We start from the raw sequence: 23,446 nt of genomic DNA, 5'->3' as shown, positions 1-23,446 counted from the left end.
TGAACTTCATTTGAGCTGTCAATGCACACAGCCAGACATCCTTCCTAATTGGTTAGTGCAGTGGTGGAGTGACACATTTAAAATATGCAATCACATCAAAACCTCATTTTAAAAGTCTCTCTGGAAGGTTAATACCCAGAGGTAAAGTGAGATCTAGCATGAGCTGTCTCGTAGTGGACAAGCGAACTGTGGAGGGCAGAGATTTTTATAACTTTAGCATCCCTCCATGGCAGGTATATCCAGAAAATGAAGCTCCTTGTTCATTTTTTTTCCTTTGACATTTTTTTTTCTCTGCTCTAGTGAGTGGAGGTTATTTTTGCCAGTTGATGGTTCCAGCAGAAGTCATTAGCTTATATGACTGCAGGGAGATCGAAATGAAACTATAATGGAAGGTTTAAGAAAACAGTGCAGGAACTGTTTAGGTCCTGAAAATTGTGTTCTTATGAGGATCTTCACAGATGGCTCAGTTGGGGATGATAGGAGTGCATTTAATTTCACATTTTTATAGACATTAAAGCCAGTGGGTCTTACTTGGGAATAATCAAGAAAATTTGCCTTTACCCAGTGGTTATCAGAAGCCACTAAGCCAGTGATTTGGTTGCATTTAAGTTTCCTTGTGGTGTTTTAGGAGATTTCACGTGGGTGAAAACCTAGCAAAGTTCTCTTCTGGAACATATTTATTTAAAAAGTCTCACTCTTAGGAAAGATCAGCATTCTTTGCCTGCATGTTTCCAAAGAATATGAAAACCTTGTGGAAAAACCTGATGGTTGAAGTTTTATTTTGCCACCTTTGGCTGATTGTGGGGTAGCATGGGCCACCCTGAAGTGCACCTGCTTCTGTTCTCAGGGAGATTTTGTGGGGTTTTTTGTTTGTTTGTTTGTTTTTACTTCTCTTCTTTATCATTGGAAGATTATGAGGTAAGTGAACCGATATGCATCAGCTAACAAAATATCTCTTAGTAGATGCCGTATACCCCCTCCTCCCATTCATCAGACGGGGTACTGTTCTAGTACAGAGAGTTTGAAAAGCATAGTAGTCTGTGTCTAATTTAGGATGACAAGATCCAGATATGTCTGGGTTTTCTCAGTGAGAAAAGAGATACCTATCCAGCTTTGAAAAGAGGACTTTCTTGATCAGTAGCCACCCTCGCCACCTTGCTTTCTCTTTTGCACAGGCCAGCAGTAACCTTTGGGCTGGAAGGCCCAGGGTGCACTGAGAACAGGGTGCTCATGTGCTGAGTCCCAGGATGGGGCCACCATGGGACCGGCCCTTGGCACTTCAAAGAGGGAAGGCATTCCAGAAATCTACTCTGGATGCCATCTTATCAGCAATGAAGAGCTTTTTTATTTATTTATTTATTTATTTTTTTCAGGAATAATGTCATCTAGGTTGAGCACCAGCTTTTTTTTTTTTCCCTAAAGATTTTATTTATCCATTTGACAGAGAGAGACACAGCGAGAGAGGGAACACAAGCAGGGGGAGTAGGAGAGGGAGAAGCAGGCTTCCCGCGGAGCAGGGAGCCCAATGCGGGACTCGATCCCAGGACCCCGGGATCATGACCTAAGCCGAAGGCAGACGCTTAACGACTGAGCCACCCAGGCACCCCGAGCACCAGCTTTTTGCCAGGTTTGGGTTTTAGCAGGGATCTGTTGGGAGGTGATGAAAATATGTGCAGTTCACCTATGATAAGAGCTTTTGGGAAAGAGCTGAACTAAAAGTTTCAGTCGTTTCAGAATGTCAGAGGAAGGGTGGCTCAAAGGGCACGGACTTATTTTTTAAAATGGCTCAAATACCTTAATGTATTTTCTTTCCTTTTCTTTTTTTGTCATCATCTGATAGAATGTTCATCAGAGAAGTAAAAATGTTTAATCATGAGTCTTGGAATAGTGCCTAGCACAAAGTGATGACTGGAAAACATTGACTAAATGAGCGAATGAGTGAATGAATGATACAGAATAGACTCACATCCGTGTCTTTGCTCCTTTGTGTTCCCAGACAATAGCCCGGCAATTGGCGGAGATCTTGTTGCGGGGTATGTGTGAACAGAGCTACTGGAACCCTCTGGAGGACCCACCCTGTCAGTCACCTCTGGACGATCCTCTCCGGAAAGGAGCAAACACAAAAACCTACATCCTCACTCGGAAAGCCCGCGTCTACTCAGGAGAGAAGTACGCCCGTTGTTGTCCTCATTTGTAGGTTAGGGGATGAGAGGAAAACTTCAGAAAAACTCAAGGATGAGTAGAAGTTCAGGGGCAGATTCTTCCCCTAAAAGAGAACCAGACAGACAAGTCTCATTGGCCAATTTAATGGAGATACCGCATTACTTTTAGTAACTTCAGTGAATATCTGTGCACCAGTGGGCACATTTTAAGTAGGAAAATTCTCTCCTCTCAGTGCTTGGCTACTATTCTTGGCCATCACTGTTGGTCTTTGGGATTCTCATTCTGTTTATAGTAAGAACCCCAGCATTATCCAGCAATCAGAGACAAAGCTGTTTGTAAGCCAGAATTAGCCTTTTTTCTTTTCTTCAGCAATTCCTTAATCCTTTTATTTACAGATTTGTTTTAAATGGAATTAGCTACAAGAAGAAGGAGAATTAAATAATTTGTAACTGTCTGGAAGGCGATGTCTCTTTAGAACTTCTTAATTTTTTTAAGTTTTAAATCTGGGACTTGGCCACCTTGGAGGAAGGTGGGCTAGGGAACCTTTACAGCTTCGGCGTGGGCCTTCCCCAGGTTGGGGAGTGGGGGGGGGGGTGGCAGGCAGAGACCATGAGGGGCCAAGAGGCAGGAGATTGTTGACTCACTCTTGATTCCTCCCCTTAGAGTCTCACCCTCCCATTTTTGCTGGTTCCTGCAAGGATGAGGCATGATGGCTCTTCAGAATCTCTCCATGAGGGGAAGGGGGGCATGTATGAATCAATATGGAAACCTTCCACAATGGTTATCAAGTTGGAAAAATGGCAGAGAGACTGCAGGCGGCTGCTCCTGAGGCCCCCAAAGTGGGGGTGTGTGTGTGTGTGTGTGTGTGTGTGTGTGTGTGACTAGATGCTTATTGCATGTGTCACTTCTGGAAATGATTGTCGCCTTTTCAAAGGGGACAGCATTTCTCCAGCAGGCAGCCTCCTCTTAATCCCTTTACATTGACCCTGGCATTTCTGTCCCTCATCCTCCTCTTGTTCAGACTGCATTTCTTATATGGATTCAGACAAGTGAGCATATTCTTAGCTTTTTCCCTAGGTTTATTTTAGTTTCCATTTAATCCCCCTTTTTTATGGCCTTGTTGAACCATAAGTTTGCTGAATTCACAGCCTGTGCTTACTCCTTAGTCCTTATCTGGATTCACAGAACATCTGTTCTAGCAGTTCTCAAATTCTCACTTTAAAAATGCTGACCCCTCATTATGGACAATTTAGAAGCAGGTTTGGGGTTCATTTTGAAAGTGAAATTTATATACTAAAAATAGGCCTGAGATTTTTTTTTTTTTCCTGCTTTCTATGCTGCTTAATAGACAGGTATATAAGGTACCAGGTATATTGAGAAACTCAGCCTCTGCTCCCTCCCCTAATCAAGCTGGAAACATGGGTAGAGCTTTGTGTTTCTTTGGGTGTTATTCCAACGTGGCCTCACCTGTTGAAGGCAGAAAAGCTCATAATGCGGCCATTTCTCCTTTATCTTGTGAACCACTCAGACTTTGTCACTCTGCTGACATCAACTTCCCCAGCTGCCCAAGGAGAATTACGGAGGCAACATGAAGATCTAGAAAATGCAATTACTAGTTAAAGGGAGATTTCCATACCAGGACTGGTTGCTGAGTCACAATTTCATTCCACACAGATACAATCCGTTTGTTTGTTTTTTTTAACCGTTTTATTGAGATGTGATCCACATACTATACAATTCACTCATTTAAAGTATACAGTTCAGGGGACACCTGGCTGGCTCAGTCAAAAGAGCATGTGCCTCTTGATCGTGGGGTTGTGAGTTCAAGCCCCACATGGGATGTAGAGATCACATAAATAAATTAAAAAAACTTAAAAAAAATACAGTTCAGTGGCTTTTAATATAGTCACATAATTGTGCTTCTGTCACCATAATAAACTTTAGAACATTTTTATTACCCCAAAAATAAACCTAGTGCCCCTAAACTATTACCCCCATCCCCCAATCCCTTGCCTTTTTCATATGAATTTTAGTATCAGTTTGTCCATTTCTGCAAAAAAAAGAAAGAAGGAAAGGAAAGAAAAGAAAAGGAAAGGAAAGGAAGGAAAAGGCAGCTAGGATTTGGTAGGAATTGCATTGAATCCATTGATCAATTTGGAGGAGTATTGCCATCTTAACAATATTGAGTCTTCTGATCCATGAACATGGGATGTCTTTTCATTTATTTAGGTCTTCTTTAATTTCTTTCAACAGTGATTTGTTGTTTTCAGGGTATAAGTTTTTTACTTATTTCATGAAACTTACTGTGTGTGTGCATGCTATTCTTTTGGATGCTATCATAAGTGGAATTGTTTTCTTAATGTCGTTTTTGGTTTGTTCATTGCAGGTATAGAGAAATACAGTTGATTTTCTGTATTGATCTTGTATACTGCAATCTTGGTGAACTTGTTCATTTGTTCAAATAGTGTTGTAGATTCCTTAGGATTTTCCACATACCAGATCATGTCATCTGTAAATAGAGGTAGTCTTACTTCTTCCTTTCTAACTTAGACGACTTTTATTTCATTTTCTTCCCTAATTGCTTTGGCTAGAACCTCCAGTACAATGTTGAATAGAAGTGGCAAGGAGTGGTGGACATCTGTGTCTTATACCTGATATTAGGAGGGGAAAAGCATCCAGTCTTTCACCATTAAGTGTGAAATTAGCTGTGGGTTTTCATAAATATCTTTCATCAGGTTGAGAAAGTTCCTTTCTAACACTAGTTTGTGGAGTCCTTTTAACTTGAAAGGGTATTTAATTTTGTCAAGTGTTTTTTCTGCATCTATCGAGATAATCATGTACGTTTTATCCATTATTCTGTTGATGTAAAGTATTACATTAATTGATTTTCAGATGCTAAGCCAACCTTTGTCAAATTTCATTGATTTTTTTTCAAGAACCAACTTTCGTTTTGTTCATTTTTTTTATTGTGTCTCTATTCGCTATTTGATTAATTTCCACACTGATCCTTATTCCTTCAGTTATCACCATCAGTTTTGAACTTTCTAGTTTTGTGTGTTCACAATAATCCTTCTGGTTTATTAGTAAAGAGAGAAAGAAAGCTTGTTGGGATTGTACTTGTCTTGGGGCTCCCTGATCACCAGGACTATCTGATTAGTCAACTCCATGGCAAAAAGGATGTTATCACCAATTTAGTTATGCTCCTTGGCAGGTGAAAAAGGGAGTCCATAGATAATGATTCAACCCCATCTTGGCCAGTAGTCCCAAACGCTTCCCCCTCCTCAGTTTCTTATGAGAAATATGAGCACAGAGCAGGCTTTAGAAGGCCCAGAGCCTTCCAGCTCCAGCAGATCACAAGGACCATTCAGAATAGCTGGTCATAATGGAATATAACAGAAAAGTGAGCTCTGTCAGAAAACTCCATTCCTTGTCACTGTGGCCTGGACCTGAAATGGAAACAGGATACTCATTCTCCCCCCATCTTGACTTTTGAAAGGAAATAAAATGTTAACAATCCTAGATAGGAAAGAGGGGAGGGATCACATGCCATGGGCCTCTTTACTTCCTTCCTTCTAGGTCTTTCTGTGAGGAATTTTTTGACCTTTGCTTATTTATTTATTAAAGATTTATTTATTTATTTGAGAGTGTGTGTGAGGGAGGGGCAGGAGAGGGAGAGAGACTCCCAGTTGAGTGCAGAGCCCGACGCGGGGCTCAATTGCAAGACCCTGAGATCATGACCTGAGTGGAAACCAAGAGTCAGACACTTAACTGACAGTGTCACCCAGGCGCCCCTGCTTATTTATTTTTTTAAGTAAGCTTTTTACAGACGCATAACACATATTGAGAGAAATACACAAACTGAAAGTATAAAACTTGATGAATTTTTACCAAGTGAACACATCCATGTAATTAGCACCCTTATCAAGAAACAGATGTTGCCAGAAACCTTGAGGCCCTCTTTGTACCCTCTCCTGATTACTACCCGCTACCCAAGGGTAACCATCCTAAATTTTATCCCAATAATTAGTTTAGGCCATTTTTGAAATTTATATAAATGAAATAATATATTAAAAACTCTTCTGTTTAACTTCTGTCTGATATCACGTTTGAGAGATTCATCCATATTTCTGCATGCAGCCGGAGTTTGTTTCCATTATTATGTAGTATCCCATATATACTCCAATATATTGATCAATTCTACTCATGATGGATGTTAGAGTTGTTTCTCATTTGGGGCTGCTTCCATCTCATTCAGGCCCTGGCCCAAATAGCTCGGCTATTATCTTCTCAGAAAGATATTCCCCAATCACCTTATCTAACTGTCCTTCTTTCCGAGCATATTCTATCACATGAGCTCATTTATTTTTCATCATAGCACCTAAAACATTGATTTTTTGTTTGTTTGTTTACGTGTTTATCTGACTCCTCCTTCTAGAATGTGCTGCAATGAACATTCTCGCACATGTTCCTTAGTGCACACACATCAGGTGTATCTTCCTGCTATTGTATTCCTCCTTATTAAAAAAACACTTGAGATGGCTTAGATCATTAAATGCATATTAGACTTCATGGTTAGCACAAAGTAAGAAAGGAGATTAAAAACTACTCTTGTGCCAGAAAGTGGATGATGAAAACATTTGCTGAAAGCCGGGAGCCAGAAATTGTGCTGAGCTCCTTTGTAGGCCCCACGGGAGGGAGTGACTATTGTGGACTTCTAAATACAGGTCGTTGGAACCTCCCTGAACCAGTGCACCGGGTTTGCGTAAGGATGAGGACGCTGTTTAAAAGTGTGAAGATGAGGGCGTTGAAGGGTCAGGAAAAGCACCTGATGGCAGCACTGAAGCCCCGTGAACAACCCGCTGTGCCCCCTGCATGCCGCCCTGTGCTCACCTCAAGCAAACTCGGCCCTCCTTCCGGTCATGGTGGAGGGCCAGTCCTCTCCCCAGGAATGCAGAAGCCCTCAGGCCAGGCCATATGCTTTGTGCGACTCACCCAGTCCACTCCAGAGCATAGCTCAGTGGACTTGATCTGAATGAAAGATGCTTCTTTCTTGTCACAAGGGGGAGTTGGCCTGTGTGGAATTGGTGTGCCTGCTGATCCTCAGGTTGGACTAGCTGATCCCTCATAGTCAACAGGTACTCTTAATGATTAAGTCCTTTTCCTTTCTTGGAACGCTTGTCCTTCCACACAAACCTGAGACCGAGGTACTTTATGCCTCAGCATGTTTAATGGTGCGACTCGGGGATGGGGCAGAGCTGCAGCCATTGTGGGCTTTGACTCTTTAGCTCTTATCCACGGGCTGTGGTTTGGAGGCTGTATTTCTCTGGGAATTCTCTAGGGGTATCACAACCAGGCAAGGTATATTAAAACTAGAAAGGCAAGGGTGCCTGGGTGGCTCAGTTGATTGAATGTCCGACTCTTGATTTCAGCTCTGGTCGTGATCTCAGGGGTCATGGGATTGAGCCCTGAGTTGGGCTCCCTGCTTGATGAGGAGTCTGCTTGAAATTCTCTCCCTCCTTTCTCTCTGCCCCTCCCCCCGCTCATTCTCTCTCTCTAAAAATAAATACATAAATCTTAAAAAACAAAAAAAAAGAAAAACCTAGAAAGGCACCATTGCTGGGCCTTGGAGTTAATGTCATTTATACATAACTTTCTTGTGGGTTGGAGGTGTTCAGAGCACTCCTTGCACCTAAATAGAGTCTGCATTGACACCTGGGTGGTGCCGTTGACTTCCAGACATCCAGCTCGTCATTGGTTGTGTAATAGCTAAAGATGACAGAAAGATGAACTGCAGTTGGATAAAATTGGATTAATTTCTTTTGTAGGATGGCTTCTACCACATACAGTGACATTTTTCACCCATCTGAGAAAATTTTTAGAAAGGGCTGTGATCTGGCAGCCTGGGCAAGGTCATGATCACTGTTCATAAATGGAGATTCTTGCCCTTGTTCCTTTTGTGTAGAGTCAGACAATGAATAGGTAAATTCATCCAAAGTAAGAAAATGAGCAACTTGCTTGAAGGTCAGTCCAGGAGTTAGTAAGGTGGCTGGGTTTAGAACGTAGCCCTTCCATCTTTGCGCAGCAGGACTGTGCTCCTACCTCCTCTGCTGGCCACCAGTCTGTCCTCCAGCAGCGTGTCCTCACTGTCTATGAGCCCTGTGTTCTCTCTGTCCCTTCTTACCCCGCACCCTGCCCTTCAGTCAGCGTCCTGTGGGTTTAGGGCCCCAGTTTTTCCACTCCACAAGGCTGAGGCCTGGGCACCCCAGGATCTGCCCTGAGGCTCTTGGGCTCCCAGAGGAGATTGTCAAAAAGAAAGAGCCCAACGATTTCAACCATCTACCCTGAGCTCCACCTCTCCTTCAACGGAGAACAGGGGAGGAATGGCCAGAAACGGGTCTGGAGAATCCACATGTAGTGGAAGGGGTGTTCTGGTGTATAGTTTTCAGCATGTCTCTTAAAACCGCCCTTCCTCCTCCTCTCACCCCCCACTTCTTCCTGCCAGCTCTGACAGTTTGCTGCGCTCCTGAGTACCCATCCTGCCTGCCTCAAAAGGAAGGGTTGAGAAAGTGGAATTAGAATCAGTTAATGTGCTATTTGTTAGCAGCTCTGGCAAAAATAACACAACTTAGCATTTAAGCAGGCGGGATGGCTCAGATGGAATTTGGGGATTATCCATGGACTGAATTGGCTGGTGTTAAGTCACAGTTAGCACGGGCTCTCTCTTCTTTTCAATTAGTCTGGACAATGCAGAACTGGCTAGTCGTGAAAAAAATAGTCAGTGTTACTGCTTGATTGGTAAGGTCCCAGTGGTATGTAAGCACAACCAGAATATCAGGAAATGATTGCTGGGCAGACACACACACACACACACACACACACACACACGAGCGCTCTTCATTCAAAGCCTGGGCAGACACACACACACACACACACACACACACACACACACGAGCGCTCTTCATTCAAAGCCTGGGCAGACACACACACACACACACACACACACACACACACACACACGAGCGCTCTTCATTCAAAGCCTGTAGGCTCTATTGCTGAATTGAAGCGGAAAGAAGAGTTCTGTCTTTTGAAAAACCCAGCTTCTGCTCCCTCAAGCTACTTGTTTAAAGAAGTTCTCTGCAAATCTCAGAATCTTGCTCTTCATTTACAGGCCAGCCTTTTCATCAAATTTTAGCCCTGCGAGGACAATGGGGACCATTCCACAGGTGGTCTCCTTACCTCTAGGGACGTCAGAGGTCTAGAAAGAGAACTAGGCCCTGTGCTTTTTCTGTCTTGCTCTTCATGGTCCTTTGATGCCCTACAAAAGTTGCCAGCACTTCAAAGAGAACAAGTATTTATAATGATGTTGAAGACATTTTTTCTTTTTTTTGCCATTTTGGGGATGGGGGATCATCCCATCTCTTAAATTAAATGATGTTAGCGCTGGGAAGATGTAAATTTAGTCTTTATTTTAACATCTCCAAAACATCCAGGAGTTTTTTTTCTTTTTTTCAAACCAAGTTCATTTTTATTGCACCCTTCTTCCATTCCGTGAAAAAGAATCGAGTTTGGCTCAATTGGTGATAACACACTCAGTTCTACTCAAAGGATTCTAGAGCTTTTAGAACAGAGGAAAAAATGCTGCAAGTCTCTAAAACTGCTCAAAGCACCAAAAAAAAAAAGGCTATAAAGGATGGAGATTGGGGTTATGTGTTTGGATTTTGTTCTTGTTATTGTTGTTCTCTAATCTTGAGTAACATTGAGCATAAAAGCTTTTTCTTTTAATCCCAGATGTTAGAGCTTGGCCAACTTCCATAAAATAGATTAATAAGACAGCTAGCTCTTGCATGCCACCCCATAATAGAACATGTGTGTTTAATTAAGGTAGCTTGCCAAATTCTTACAGTATTCTAGAAATGATTCAAACTCTAAAATTGCTTCCAATCTCTTATTTCATCTAAAGGACAATATAAGATGTGGCAGTTAGCGAGAAGTAAGAAGCGGACTGCTTAGTGAGATGTCTACAATCTATACCCCCAGAATGGGTTCAGGAGAGAGCTTTATCAGTGAGATAACGTCAGTTTGTAACAATCTCAATTTCTGCCTCTATAATAGGCATATATGTGATTTGGGCTTTTACTGTGGTTTTTATAGCTTTACTTCACTCTGCTGCCTGCTATTAAAATGCACAGTTAAAATGTATAAATTCCATAGATTACCATAGAAATAAGCAAATTAATTCAAGTGTCAGATGATACAGTATTTTTTGAGTTCTACATAAAAATTTAGAAGCTTTTAATATTCAGTACTGTTCATCGTCATGTATTTCGTATGATTTTGAAATTGCCATATATAAAATTTGATTTTCTTTACACAGCATTTTTTGTCCTCAAGAAAATACTGAAGAGGCCCTGTTGTTACTGCTGATCAGTGAATCGATGGTAAGTAGAATGTGCTTTCACATTTCTCCCCCCCCTCCCCCCCCGCCGTTCCTATAGTCCTGGTTTTGATATGGTGACTGTATCGGTGCAGTGGGGGCTTTTCTTGGGAGGAGAGTACTTTCTAGAGGGGCTACCTGGGTGGGGGGAAAAAACAACAGGGGTTTAAGAAGAGGGATGTTTCTTAATTCTCGGACTAGGTAGAAATGTCCGTTGTAGGTTAATCTCAGCCTGGAGCATGGAGCCTCTCTCAGGCAAGCAGTAAACAGGCATCTGAGTTCATTCATTTGCCCACTGGCTACGGGAACCCTAACACAACTGTGGGTAGGTAAACTATGGCTAAAAGGACCACCAGAGGAACCCTCCGAAGGGAAGGAATCCCCCTGAGGGTAACCTTTCCAAGCCACTCGACTTGCCTGGGGAGGTAGGGAGAGTTTAGGGGTAAATCACTGGTGGTGGATGCAAACCTCTGGTTTTTGTAGCAGGAGACTGATGAAGTGGCCTCGTCCTCTTGGACAGGCCTCCCGCCTGCTCCCCGGACATTCCGGAATCCTGGGCCATGAGAGCTCGCTCCTGTTCCCTGGCTCTAATGTTGTGAGGGAGTTTTTGCCAGGCCATCGGATTCCTTTAAAATGTTTTCTTAATATCTGGCCAGGCTATCAAAGTTTACGTCTAGAATTTCATGCCTCACCATTTATTGGCTTTCTGCTCTGCGGAGTGCTAGGCATGACTGCCTGGGCTCGAAACCGTGGGAGGCAATCTGGGTCACAGTAGTTAGTACCTTGGCACGTAAGTGGTGTGTGCTGAGCACCTGAACAGCATAGCGAGGCTCCTGGAACTGGGAAGGACCTAGATGTCCTCATACACATTCACTCATTCTATGGATGAGGAACCTGAGGACCAGAGCAGGCAAAATGGATGCAGCTTGCAGTGGTCTGTTGCTCTTTCTAGATCAGACTGCCTCCTCCCATCTCTCCCACCTCACCCGGCAGGCAGGAGGTGAAGGAGGAGGAAAAGGAATCGTGACTGAGGCAAGAGGTGGTATTTATCTTCTTCCCCAAGCATGTGGTTTCAGTGGAGGCATGAAATACACCCAGCTGAAGAGGATTTAGAAATGGAGCCCAAGAAGAATGTCCAATGGGCTGAGTAAAGAAGGGATCGGGAGAAGCTGGGATTAGTCAGGGAGGCCAGCATTCTTCTCTTAATTTCAAGCTTTGGGTTTTCTTGTTCTGTGAAATGGCCCGGAGATGTTTACAAGAGCAAGACTGCTTGAGTTACCACTGCTTTTTATCTGGAGCCTCTCTGACGTCACTGGCCTTACTTCCTCTGAAGGAAACAGGTTGCCCCCCTTGACTCATCTTTCCTTGACTGTCAGCTGGTAACTCAGAATGGTGTCATTTACATTCTGTACTCTGCCTTGGCATGACCAGGGAAGGCATATATGTGAGCAGCCTGGCACCTGGTGGCTTTCAGTAACTGTTTTTCAAATGAGCTGGTCTCACCATGCTTTGTCATCGGTTCTTCAGCGGGGGCGGCCGGCTCATGTTGGCCCCCTAGCTCACATTCCCTCATTCTCAGCTGGGCTCCTCGCAACTTGGCAGTGAGTTTCCTTCGGGCAGGCTTGGTTGGTAACGGTGGGAAAGTCCTGAAAGACTGGTGGCCACACATTTTAGATTTCTTGGACAATTCTGATCAAAAATATTGTGTTCCGTTGTCAGAGTGTGTGTTCCAGTTTAGAATTTGGAAAACATAGCCACATCTCCAAAATGCTTGCTCCAAGTGTAGATGTCTTGGGAATGATGTCTCCACCTTTCCTGCTCCTTAATTGAAATGATAGAAACTAATAATACTCAAAATTGAGATCCCTTTGAGACCATCAGATTTGCCTCTGTGGTGTTTAATTTCTGGAAACTCTCTTCAGAGGATGGTGAAACCCAGTGACATCCTCAGTAAATACGAGCGTCTGGGTTTCCTACCAAAACGATTATGCTCTGCCTGTAAATTGTTCCATAATTATGTAGGTAGAAGTCTAAATTAAGTTGCTTTTGGAAGCTTTTTTCATGTTCCTTGACTTCTTGATTTTTCAGTTTTTAGACAGAAATCCACGTGCTCAATTTCAGAACCAAATGAGAATTCCTGTGTTTTTTTGGTGTCTAAGAAAATTGTATTCTTCATTGGTTCTGACTCTAACTTTAGAAACATCAATTTGTCCATAGTCTCTCCACCTGTAAGATATGGTTTGGCATTGTACTGCTTTCTCACCTCAAATCAAATGAATTTTCCCCAGGAGAAAAAGGGGTTATCAGAGCTACATTTGCACAACTACCTCTGAGACAGTGTTCTGGGATATTTATTATTTGTGGATCTGTTTGAGGTTTGAATCAAAAGACATCAATAGACTTTCTCTAAAAACTAAAAAAAAATGTACTTGGCATAACTTAAAAATCTCTCAAGTAGTATTTTGTTTTGTTTTGTTCTCTTCCAGGCATTGGTCCTAATATGGAACATTTATAGCAAGTAAATAAAATGAGACTCCTTATAGCAGGGCCCTGTTCCCTTAGAGCTTCTTTTGTTGGCTCAAAGTTGCTCCTAACAAGAAAACCTTAGAATGAAATCTTCAGAAGCAGGCTTGTATCCATAAGAGATGACTCACTTGGTAGGAAGTGGCCTGTCTTATATATTCTTATTTGTCTTTGACATTTAAGAGCAAGGAGTTTTAAAGTGAGTAAGTACGGATGGGTGGCTAAAAGTGAGTGCCTTGGACTCATACACAGAGAGAAGGCATTTCGTCTTATTAGTGAGAGAGGAGGTGTGTGGGCATGTCAGGCAGGAGGATAGCCATCAGCCTGCCCGGACCAGGGACCCTGGTACCTCACCTACCACTTTTACAGGAGAAACCAAGGGGGCCCTTTCTGTCCTCCTAGGGATGCATAGATCCAGAAACTTCTGCTAATTAGTAGGGGGAGAAAAGACAGGCAAAATCTAACTTAATTGATTCTGAACTCCCTAGCAGGGAGGAAAGGAAAATGGTTGGAGTGGTTAGTGGCCCTAATACATGTGATATGTCTGGAGACTCTGTCGAGAAATTAAATTTCAAAAGTAATGAAAACACGTTGTTGTAAAGAGCATTTGATTCCTAGAGAGATGAGATTAATAAGCTTGAATGTGCCTGCTGTATTTCTGAGCCAAGCAGTGGAGACACTCAAGAGGCAAGGTGTTCTCCTGAGTCCTCTGGTACTAGCTTTTAAAACAAAAATCGGCTTGCTTCTTGCTTTCTCTTCTACAGCTGTTTGGTGCTTCCCTAAACAAGATCACATTAGTCTTTGTAGTCTGTTCCGATGAAGGTGCCGTATAGGGATCTGAATGTTGCTTTAGTGGCAGAGGAAAAGTACGACGCGTCTCTGTAGGACTGAGGGAACTTAATGGCACCATTTGATGATGGGAGTGTGGGACTGGAGATCCCCCCCACCCCCGCTCATTAATGTACGGCAGGAGCTGGACCGACAAGCGAGGCACAGCAGGGCCCCACCCGATGGGTGAGTCTGCTGCCCCCGAGCCCTGGCTGTGTGCGCAGGAGGGCTGGCTGGGAGCCCGAGGCCGGGAGAAATCACCCTGCTTTGCATCAGCTCCGAAAGCCTCCTGCAAATGCCTGCTGGCAGGTACCAAGCATCCTCCAGGACCATACCTCCAGGCCGTTGTGTTTGGATAATGCCCTGAACCGTGTGCTGCGGTGCTGGGGGGGTTTTGAATAATCAACCCAAGGTGACAAGCCCCTTACTCCTGCCCTTGTCTCCAGGCCCTTGGCAAAAGCCCTTAGGGGCAGGAGGGCCTAGATGGCTTCTCTCCACAAAATGATAGTGGTGTGCCTGGGCTGGCTCACCATCTGCTTCTCTCTTCTGTGTTGTTTTCAGGCCAACCGGGACGCTGTGCTGAGCAGAATACCCGAGCACAAGAGTGACCGCCTCATCAGCTTGCAGAGTGCATCTGTGGTCTATGATTTACTGACCATTGCCCTTGGAAGAAGAGGCCAGTATGAGATGCTGTCGGAGGTAAAGCCCTTGAGTCTGGTACTTCCAGGTTGGGGGCGGGGGGGGGGGGGGCGCTAGCAGAAGAAGCACTGGGAAGAGCTGTGAGACCAGGTCCTGAGCCCTCTGTCCCTGGCAGCCGTGTGACCTTGGCCTGTCACTTCACTCTGTGAAATAGGAATTGGGCTAGATGACTGGATCATGGAATTCACCGGTGGTGACTTCCTACCAGTGGCCCCTAAACCCACTGGCTGCGAGTTTGCATGTGAGGGAAGGCAAGCATTTCTCAACCAGTTTCTCTTGCAGGGTAATTTCTGCTATCACCCAAAATCTCCCATCTGTGATCCTAATTCCCTTAGAAAGCCGGTTTTACTTTGTTTAAAACGATGCGTAACTCCTGATGGAATGGCACCATCAGGCACAGCGTATTGTCAGATGAACTGGTATCGGCATCCCTATCAGTAAACACGGTCTTCATTTAAAGGCTTTTGCGTCTTCAGAAGAGACCCGAGTTGATTACAGATCTCGTGCGAGGTCCTGTCATTTTGTTCCTTCAGCTTCTAAAAAACACTGAGGATGGAAGCTTGACTGTTTTACAGTTTTCAGAAGAGGCTAGTTAATCTCGGGCTGCAGGCGTGCATTATCGAGCTACTGCCCAGAATACCAAAGTCCACCAGGGTGTGGGCGGAATAAGTAACACGATCGGTTTATCCTTTCTTTAGTGGAGTAAAAAGAAAGAAAGAAAACAACTCATTTTGTTAAAGTGGACTTTTCCATGTTATTTATCTTTTTCTTTCTAAATTTATACCCATTGCCGCAGCTTCCGGGCATGGGGACAGGGAATGAAACACAGTAACACATTGGCTGGCGTCAGATGAGCGCCCGGCTCACCCCCTAGCCTGCCGGTGCGTCGCCGTCACATGAGGCAGGAGCCTTGGAGGACAGAGGAGCCTGCGTGGCTCGGGTCTTTTTTTAGTCTTCGGTTTGGTGACTCTACAGGACAGTGGTTACTCAGTCTTCAAAAAAAGCCCCTCTCAGTCCGGCTAGATAAAGCAGTGTGCCCGGATGTTCCTGTCCCACATGGCTCACCCCCTGGGTCTCTGCCCAGATTCTTCCCTACTCCACGTGCTTCCGTTTCCTGGGACCCTCCCCTCCCAGCCAGCTTGATGCCTGTCTGCTGTGTCACCGTGGGGTCCGTCCGTGGGGACAGTGCCACCCAGCTCCCAGTTGAGTCCTTTTCAGGTGAACTTTTTTTCCTCCAGACAAACCACTAAAGAAACCATCTGTCTGGGTCCGAGGTTGGTTGCGGTTGGCATGTCTCCTTTCATCCCATCACGTAGCAGCATGGCCTTTCCTCAGCTTGAACTTCGCTGACCTCAGAACCAGGTGTGAGGAGCTTGAGGTGGCTGGCGTGGTTGGCTGGCTGCATGGCTCCTGCCCACGGACTTCTCGTCATGCCATGAATGACTGTAGGGGGACGGCTGTCACCTTTGCAGCATTCCTCTGCAAGCCTGGCATGTGCCTCCTCCCAGCATGGAATACTGGGGCCTTGTTTTCACTCCAGTGACTTTCATCTTGGTATCACACGTAGCTTCCATCTTGTGGGGATGACCTGACGCCCGAGTCACTAGGTGGTCCGATTGGTTGCTGGAGCTTTTGCGATTCAGAATTTCACTGCACTGGTCACATTTAAAGCGATGGGGACAGGGCCAGAGGTTGCCTTGTAGGTGATGGAGTACAAGGGTGGGAGAAAGGGAAATTTACCACTGTACATTCCTTGGAAGCCTATGGATTTTATACCATATCTTTGTTTTATCTACTGAATATATAAATCAGTTGATAAGATAGACACAATGGAGGACATTCATTTCGGTAATACACGTATATGCGGTCCCCCGTTCTGAGCCAGGGGCTGTGATTAAGGCTGGGATACCACCATGCGCGAGGCATGGTCCCTGCCCACGAGTGGCCCCCAGTCCAGGGGGAGGCAGCCAAGCTGCAGGCAGCTGCCCTCTGGTGTGGCTGGTGCTGGGGAGGGCAGGGTCTGCTTCCAGTAGTAAAGCATTTGACTACATGGCTTCAACCTTGCTGTTTCTACTTAGTTTTGCAGTTGGAGCCTCCCCAGCAAACATTTGATGGCCATGTCGTGTCAGATCTTTTAACTAAAACAGGTCCTATCTAGGAGAAGGCGGCCGGCATCTGGGTGCTCAGTTTCAGAAGGTCCAACCTTGGCTGAGCACAGACCCTCTCTCCTCTGGTCCCAGGCTGAGGGTCCTGCTTCCTTCATTTGCTGCCATTTTCTTCTCCTCCTCCTCCTCCTCCTCCTCCTCTCCCCGCCCCCCCGCACTTCTTCTTCTTTCTTCTTCTTCTTTTCTTCTCATCTGCCCTTCCATTTTCTCAGGGTTTTAGGTTAAAAGGCTAACTGTATTGTTTTTTCATTGGGGTAAACTCCCGTAACATAAACGTAACCATTTTAAAGTATATAATTCAGTGGCATTCGGTACATTCACTGCTGTGCAGGCATCACTCTATCAAATCCTAGAAGGAGACCCTGTCCCGAGTAAGCAGTTGTCCCCCACCCACCTCCCCCAGTCCCTGTCCACTACCAATCTGCTTTCTGACTCTATGGATTTACCCATCTGGGGTATTTCCTATAACTGGAACTGTCCAGTAAGTGACCTTTGGAGCCTGGCTTCTCTCAGCGTAATGTTTTCAAGGTCACCCGTGCTGTAACCCGTAACGGGACTCATTCCTTCTTGCGGTCGAATGACATTCCGCTGTGTAGATCCAGCACAATTTGTTCACCCATTTATCTGGTGGTGGGCATTTGACTCTGGGGAGTGGTGCTGCCGTGGGGACAGCTGGATTTTAAACTTCCTATGCTACTTCTGGGGGCCCCGTGAGCATGAGTGGTTGTCATTGCTGTCCTTCATCGTAGTCGTATAGTCGGTCCCTGTCTCCACCTCCTGCATGGTGGCCAAAGTGATCTTTCTGAGACACCAAGAGTGGCCGCCACCCTTCTGTGCAGAAACATTTGATGGCTCTTCTTCCCATCCCACCCTCTTTTTTTTCTTTTTCTTTTGTTTTGTTTTCCTTTTCCTCCCATAATGAAAGTGACCTCATCGGTTATCTTTTTTGCAATATGCAGCACCTTGCAGACTCCTTGAAGCATTAAACAATACGGACAAGTATGGAAAAGGAAATAAAAGTCACTTAGAGTCCTGCCCTCCTGAGACAGACTACCCCTTGACATCGTTGAGACCATCTTTTCATGTATTTCTTTATGAGTAAATGCACGTACATTTACGCAAGTTTCAAGGAATGAGGTAGTGTCCTATGTGTGCTCTTGTAGATATTCCCACTCATTTGTCTCCCCTCCATTGGCACTCCACCCCGTCTCTGTCTCCTCAGCCCCCAAACCCAGGTCAGCAACCTAGTGTGTCCTGAGCCCTGGCCCTTGTGTTCGGGAGCTCGGGTTTGGGTTCTGGGTCTGCCACTCAGATTACACTTGTGTGATCCTGGCAAGTTGTTAACCCCTTATGCCTTGGTTTTTCCTTCTGTAAAATGGGGACAGTAGCCATACCTATCTCAGATCATTGTGAGGCTATTCTTTAAACTAGGTAAGGTACTCAGAACAGAGCCCAACACTTGCTACGTGATACTGAGTGGAGCTCATTACATGGCAGCTGGATGCTGCTGTGCTGTTCCCACCAGCATATGCCCAGGAGTTGCCGGGCACAGGGGAAGCAACAGAGAAGAAGGTCTTTTGGCTTCCAGAAGCTTCCAGTCTAGTTGGAGATGAAACAGAAAGACACAAAAAGACAACTGATTAGAGAAGACTGGTGAGTGCAAGGCATGTTCCTTTCAGGAGAACGGACCAGGGGGCTTGCAGCCACGTTTAAGAGGTTGGGGTGCCCTTGGGAGAGGAGAAACTGCTGGTACATCAAGGGCCGATAGGAATCAGAAAGTCTCAGAGCAGAGAGACACCTTCATCCTCAAGACCCTGGGGGTACGAGGGCATGAGGCCTGAGGATCCGGGAGCCAAGGGCTTGCTCTCATGGAGGAGAGGTAAGAGAGAACACTGAACAGAAAGCATGGGGCCAGGTTGTCAGCCCCCCAACGTCTTGGGACAGGACCCCTTCGGCTGGTCCGTGAGCAGGTCCCCCCAGCCTCAGCAACGCTGCACAGATCTTCCTTTATACCAGCTGGATCCTTTTAGAAACAGAAGTTAACGACGGCCAGGCTATTGGGAGAGATGACGCCTTACCTCCTCCCCCTGCCTCAGACTTTCCTGCCTTCTCTTGTCCCCAAACAACATCAATATGCCACATCAGACACAGCATGTTCTCCTTCTGCTGGCTCGCCTCCCCGGCTGAGCTGGGCCCCTCGGCACTCCTACACCGACGGGGGAAAGGACGGGGCCCCTCTGCCACGGTGCCCAGCACGTCTTGTCATCTTCTCTCCCCCTGTCGTTGACACCTCTGGTGTGTCCTGCAGCATGGTGCAGACCCAGCCTTTTAGGAACTGTGCCTTCCAGGGGGGAGCAGAGCCACTCTGGCGAGAAAGCTGTCCTCTCTGTCTCTTTCTTCGGTGGTGTTTATTCCGGATGGACGGTTCCTCTCCCATCCCAAGATCGGCTGCCTTGGCATGTGCCCACAGAATGCCTTTCTTCTTTTTAGGGCACCACGCAGCCAGATACTGGGCAAGGAGCACTGTACAAAGGAAATACAAACCAGAGGTTTATCACATCCTCATTCCGACAGGTTTAAATATAAGCACAAGGTTTACCATATCTCCAGTGCAATGAGTTTTCGTGTTTTTAAAAGACTAATTGTGAGCCCCGCTGAAAGGTTTGTGTAGGAAGGAACACTTTTTTCTTCCCCCTTCAATTTAAATAGCAGCACTAGTTGGCATGACAACCCGAGCTATTAAAAGTAAAGCAACAAGCACTGCTTCCTCTGTTTTTTAGAATGAACCCAAACTGCTAAGTAGGTTTGTTTCTTGAATTTGACTATTAATGGCTCCATTTTGACAGAATGTTCTGGGGTCCCTCTAGAAGGGTGTATGTGTCCCCTCTACATAGCTATGGCAGCTGTAGAGACAGAAATGATATTTTTATCTTCCCTGTTGAACTCATATTCATTTGTTTATGGTAAATCTCAACAACATTATAGTTCTGTGGGTAGAACTGTCTGGCTAGTGCTTGTACCAAAGGGACATTTACACATTCCTAACCCAAACACTTATTTAATCAGGGAGCATTGTGAAAAACACTTGAACGTCTAAGTCTGCTTAACAGGCCTACCATTTGTCAGTTTCTATTAGCGTTTGGTGTTTCGTGCAGCCCCACTTGGGCTGCAGAAGCCCGGCCTTGACCTGGGTGCCAAGCTCCCTAGGAGGGGTCGGTGTGACCTGACCTTCTGAGACATGAAGGCAGAATGTTTAGTTCATGGTAGATGTTCAGTAAAAACCTGCTGAATAAACCAGTGCTTCAAAGCTAGTGTACCTTCTCGTCACTCCCTTTCCTTTGATTTTTGAGATAAACTTTCCCTGGATATGCAATGAGTAGGTCTTCCCCAGGTGGGCCCAGAGGGTAAAGGTCATGTAGCTGGGAAATAGGTCACAGAGGAAGAGCTGGGCCCACTGTGGGGCAGAGCACCATACAGATCCCAACTCTGGTCCAGCTTTGGGGGTCACCCAGCAGGGACCAGGAGCCTGCATGGCAGGCCTGCCCCGAAGCATCTCAGTGACAGACATGACCACCGGCCCCTACGTTTCCACTATTATGGAAGCATTTCTTGAATTAAGTATCATTGCTCCCTTTTTATGGCCCTCAATGAATTTTAATATGCCATTTTAACCTTTTTAAAAGGTGTACAATTCAGTGGCATTAATTACATTCACGATATTATACAACCTTCATGACTATTTCCAAATTTTCCATCACCCCAAACAGCAACTCTTTACCCATCAAACAGTAGCTCCCTATTCCTCCTCCCTCCCTAACCTGGTAACCTCTCATCTCCGTTCTGTCTCTGTGAGTTGGCATCACGTAAATGGAAGCATGCAGTAGTTGGTGTCTTATGTCTGGCTTATTTCACCTAGCCGCATGTTTTTGAGGCTCTGCTCTGTTGTGATAACACATCTGATAGCATGTATCAGACTTCATTCCTTTTTTGGCTGAATAATTTTCCCTTGTATGTATATGCCACATTTTGTTTATCCATCCATCTATTGGTGGACACGTGTAGTGTTTCCACCTTTTGACTATCATGAATAATGCTGCGATGAACACTGGTGTACACATATTGGAGTTCCTGTTTTCAGTTCTTTTAAGTATACATCCAAGAGTGGAATTGCTGGCTCATATGGTAATTCTGTGTTTAACTTTTTAAAGAACTACCAAACTATTTTTCACAGCAGCTGCACCATTTTCCATTCCCAGCAGCGAGGCACAAGAGTTCCAAGTTCTCCACATCCTCACCAATACTTTTTACTTCTGTTTTGTTTTGTTTTGTCATAGCCATCTTAGTAGGTGTGAAATGGTATTTCAGTGTGGGTTTGATTTGCGTTTCCCTAATGACTAATGATGTTGAATAGCTCTTCATGTGCTTTTTGGCCATTTATGTGTCTTGTTTGGAGAAATAGCTGTTCAAGGCCGTCACCAATTTTTAATTTGGGTTGTTTGTCTTTCTGTTGTTGAGTTATGGGAGTTCTTGGTTTATTGTGGGTAATAAACCCTTAACAGATATGATTTGTAAATATTTATCCCATTTTGTAGGCTGTCTTTCCATTCTCTTGATAATGTCCTTTTATCCACAAAAGCTTTTAATTCTCTATGTCAATTTTTTTTCTTTTGTTGCTCATGCATCTGGTGTCATATCTAAGAATCCATTGCCAAATCCAAGGTCATGAAGATATACTCCTATGTTTTCCTGTAAGAATTTTATCGTTTTTGCTCTTATATTTAGTATGTTAATCCATTTTGAGTTAATGTCTGTATTTTAAGTAGGGATCCAACGTCATTGTTTGCATTTGGAAATCCAGTTGTCCTAACAACATTTGTTGAGAGACCATTCTTTCTCCTTTGAATGGACTGGGCACCCTGGTCAAAAATCAATTGACTGTAGATGTGTGGGTTTGTTTCTTGGATTTCAGTTCTATTGCATTGGTCTATATGTTTATCCTTATGCCCGTACCACACGGTTTTGATTATTGTAGCTTTGTTATAAGCTTTGAAATCAAGAAGTGTGAGTCTCCCTCTTTGCTCTTTTTCAAGGTTGTTTTTGCTCTATTCAGGGCCCCTTGCAAGTCCACATGAATTTGAAGATTGGCTTTTCCATTTCTGCAAAGAAAACTGTTAGAATTTTCATAGAGATTGTATTGATTCTGTGGATCATTTGGATAGTGTTGCCCTCCTAACAATATCTCATGTCTAGATATCAGATCTTTGTCTGAATCTCATTTCTGCTGCTTTACATGCTGAGTATGAACTTGGGCAGATTCCTTTACCTCCCTAAACCTGTCCCCTTATGGGGAAAATACAGATAATGATAGGACCTACCTCTGAGGGTTATTGTAAGGATTGAAGTGAAAGTGTACGCACAGTGCATGTTACCATTCTCATCAGTGGTATTGATAGTCTGCTTTCTGAAGTAAATGTCCCTCTGTAATTACCCTGGCAGATAATGCTTGACCCTTAGTAGGGTCTTTCATTGAGGAGTGGAAAAAACCAGCCTTGGAGTCAAAGCATATCTGAGTTCAAATCCTGGCACGACTCTTTCCTAGCTTGTGATTTTGGAAAGAGCCACTCCGGGCTTCCACCTCAGAGATAGTTATGAAGCTTGCTGAGACAATAGGTATAAAAGAGCCGCACAGCTCTTGGTCTATAATACATACCATTCTATTCCTCTCTGGTTATTAGGAGGGATGGATCTGAAGTTCATCTCCTGAAACTCCCACCTATTCTGTCTCTTTGGAACAACAGGGCAAGTCCCGTTCTCCTTCAGTGACAACCCATCAGATTGAAGACAACTGTTATATCGCCTTCTTCCCTTTAGCACGAAGTATCCCATTCCTTTAGTTTGGGGGTTGGCAAGCTTTTCTATAAAGAGAGCCAGACACTAAATATTTTAGGCTTTGAGAACCAAGAGGCAAAATCAAGGATATGCTGTAGGTATGACAAGAGAGGAAACAAATTTCACAGAATTTTTACTGATTAAATTCAAAATACAATAGTGAGTATAACTTTCTGTAATACGGGTCCACTAATGAGAAGAATGGGATGGTTCTGGAGGATAACATTTCACTTAATTTGGGCTCAAAGTCAGTATTTCCTCTCATCCAACTGCTGGCAAATGTTCATCTATGAAATGACTCTTAGCTGTTGGACTCTGTGACCTCAAGCCGTGGGTCAAATTTGGCACGTGCATTGACCTCAGATTCTCAGCATTTTGCGGGTCCTCTTCCCAAGTGCTCTCTTGTTCGGGTGGCCCCCTTAAAGGATATTCGGAAGAATGGATCCTCACTTGGATCTCCCTTCATTCAAGCATTCACTGAGCACCTGTTTGGTGTGTGACACGCCCCTGCATCGCTGTTACCTTGACTCCTCACTTCCCTCCCTCCGTCCCTGCGTGGGCAAAGCAACAGCTGAAGTTGAAGGGCAAACACCCAGTGCCCCCAGCCGGGGCAGGAGGACTGAGAACAGATGAAGACCCAAGGTGAGAGGCAGTGGAGGAGGAGGTGGTAGACGAACGAAACACCCGGTTCTTGAATTTAGTGATTCATTTTGCAAGAATAACAAGGAGCAGCTACATCAGCACA

At 44.7% G+C, this 23,446-nt stretch overlaps 1 protein-coding gene across 11 annotated transcripts in view; it reads left to right on the top strand.

Moving 5' to 3' along the window:
- Positions 1-23,446, top strand: part of TTC7B (tetratricopeptide repeat domain 7B) — a 247,390-nt gene that overhangs the window by 111,069 nt on the left and 112,875 nt on the right. For all 11 annotated transcript variants that reach the window (XM_036064449.2, XM_036064446.2, XM_036064452.2 and 8 more), the window contains 3 exons: positions 1,997-2,169; positions 10,538-10,601; positions 14,510-14,647. In XM_036064449.2, the coding sequence (XP_035920342.1) occupies positions 1,997-2,169; positions 10,538-10,601; positions 14,510-14,647 (375 nt within the window). The remainder of the gene's footprint in view (positions 1-1,996; positions 2,170-10,537; positions 10,602-14,509; positions 14,648-23,446) is intronic.

The sequence above is a fragment of the Halichoerus grypus genome, chromosome 8 (genome assembly GCF_964656455.1).
Source record: "Halichoerus grypus chromosome 8, mHalGry1.hap1.1, whole genome shotgun sequence".
Taxonomy (NCBI): domain Eukaryota; kingdom Metazoa; phylum Chordata; class Mammalia; order Carnivora; family Phocidae; genus Halichoerus; species Halichoerus grypus.
This window is presented reverse-complemented; position numbering and strand designations above follow the sequence as displayed.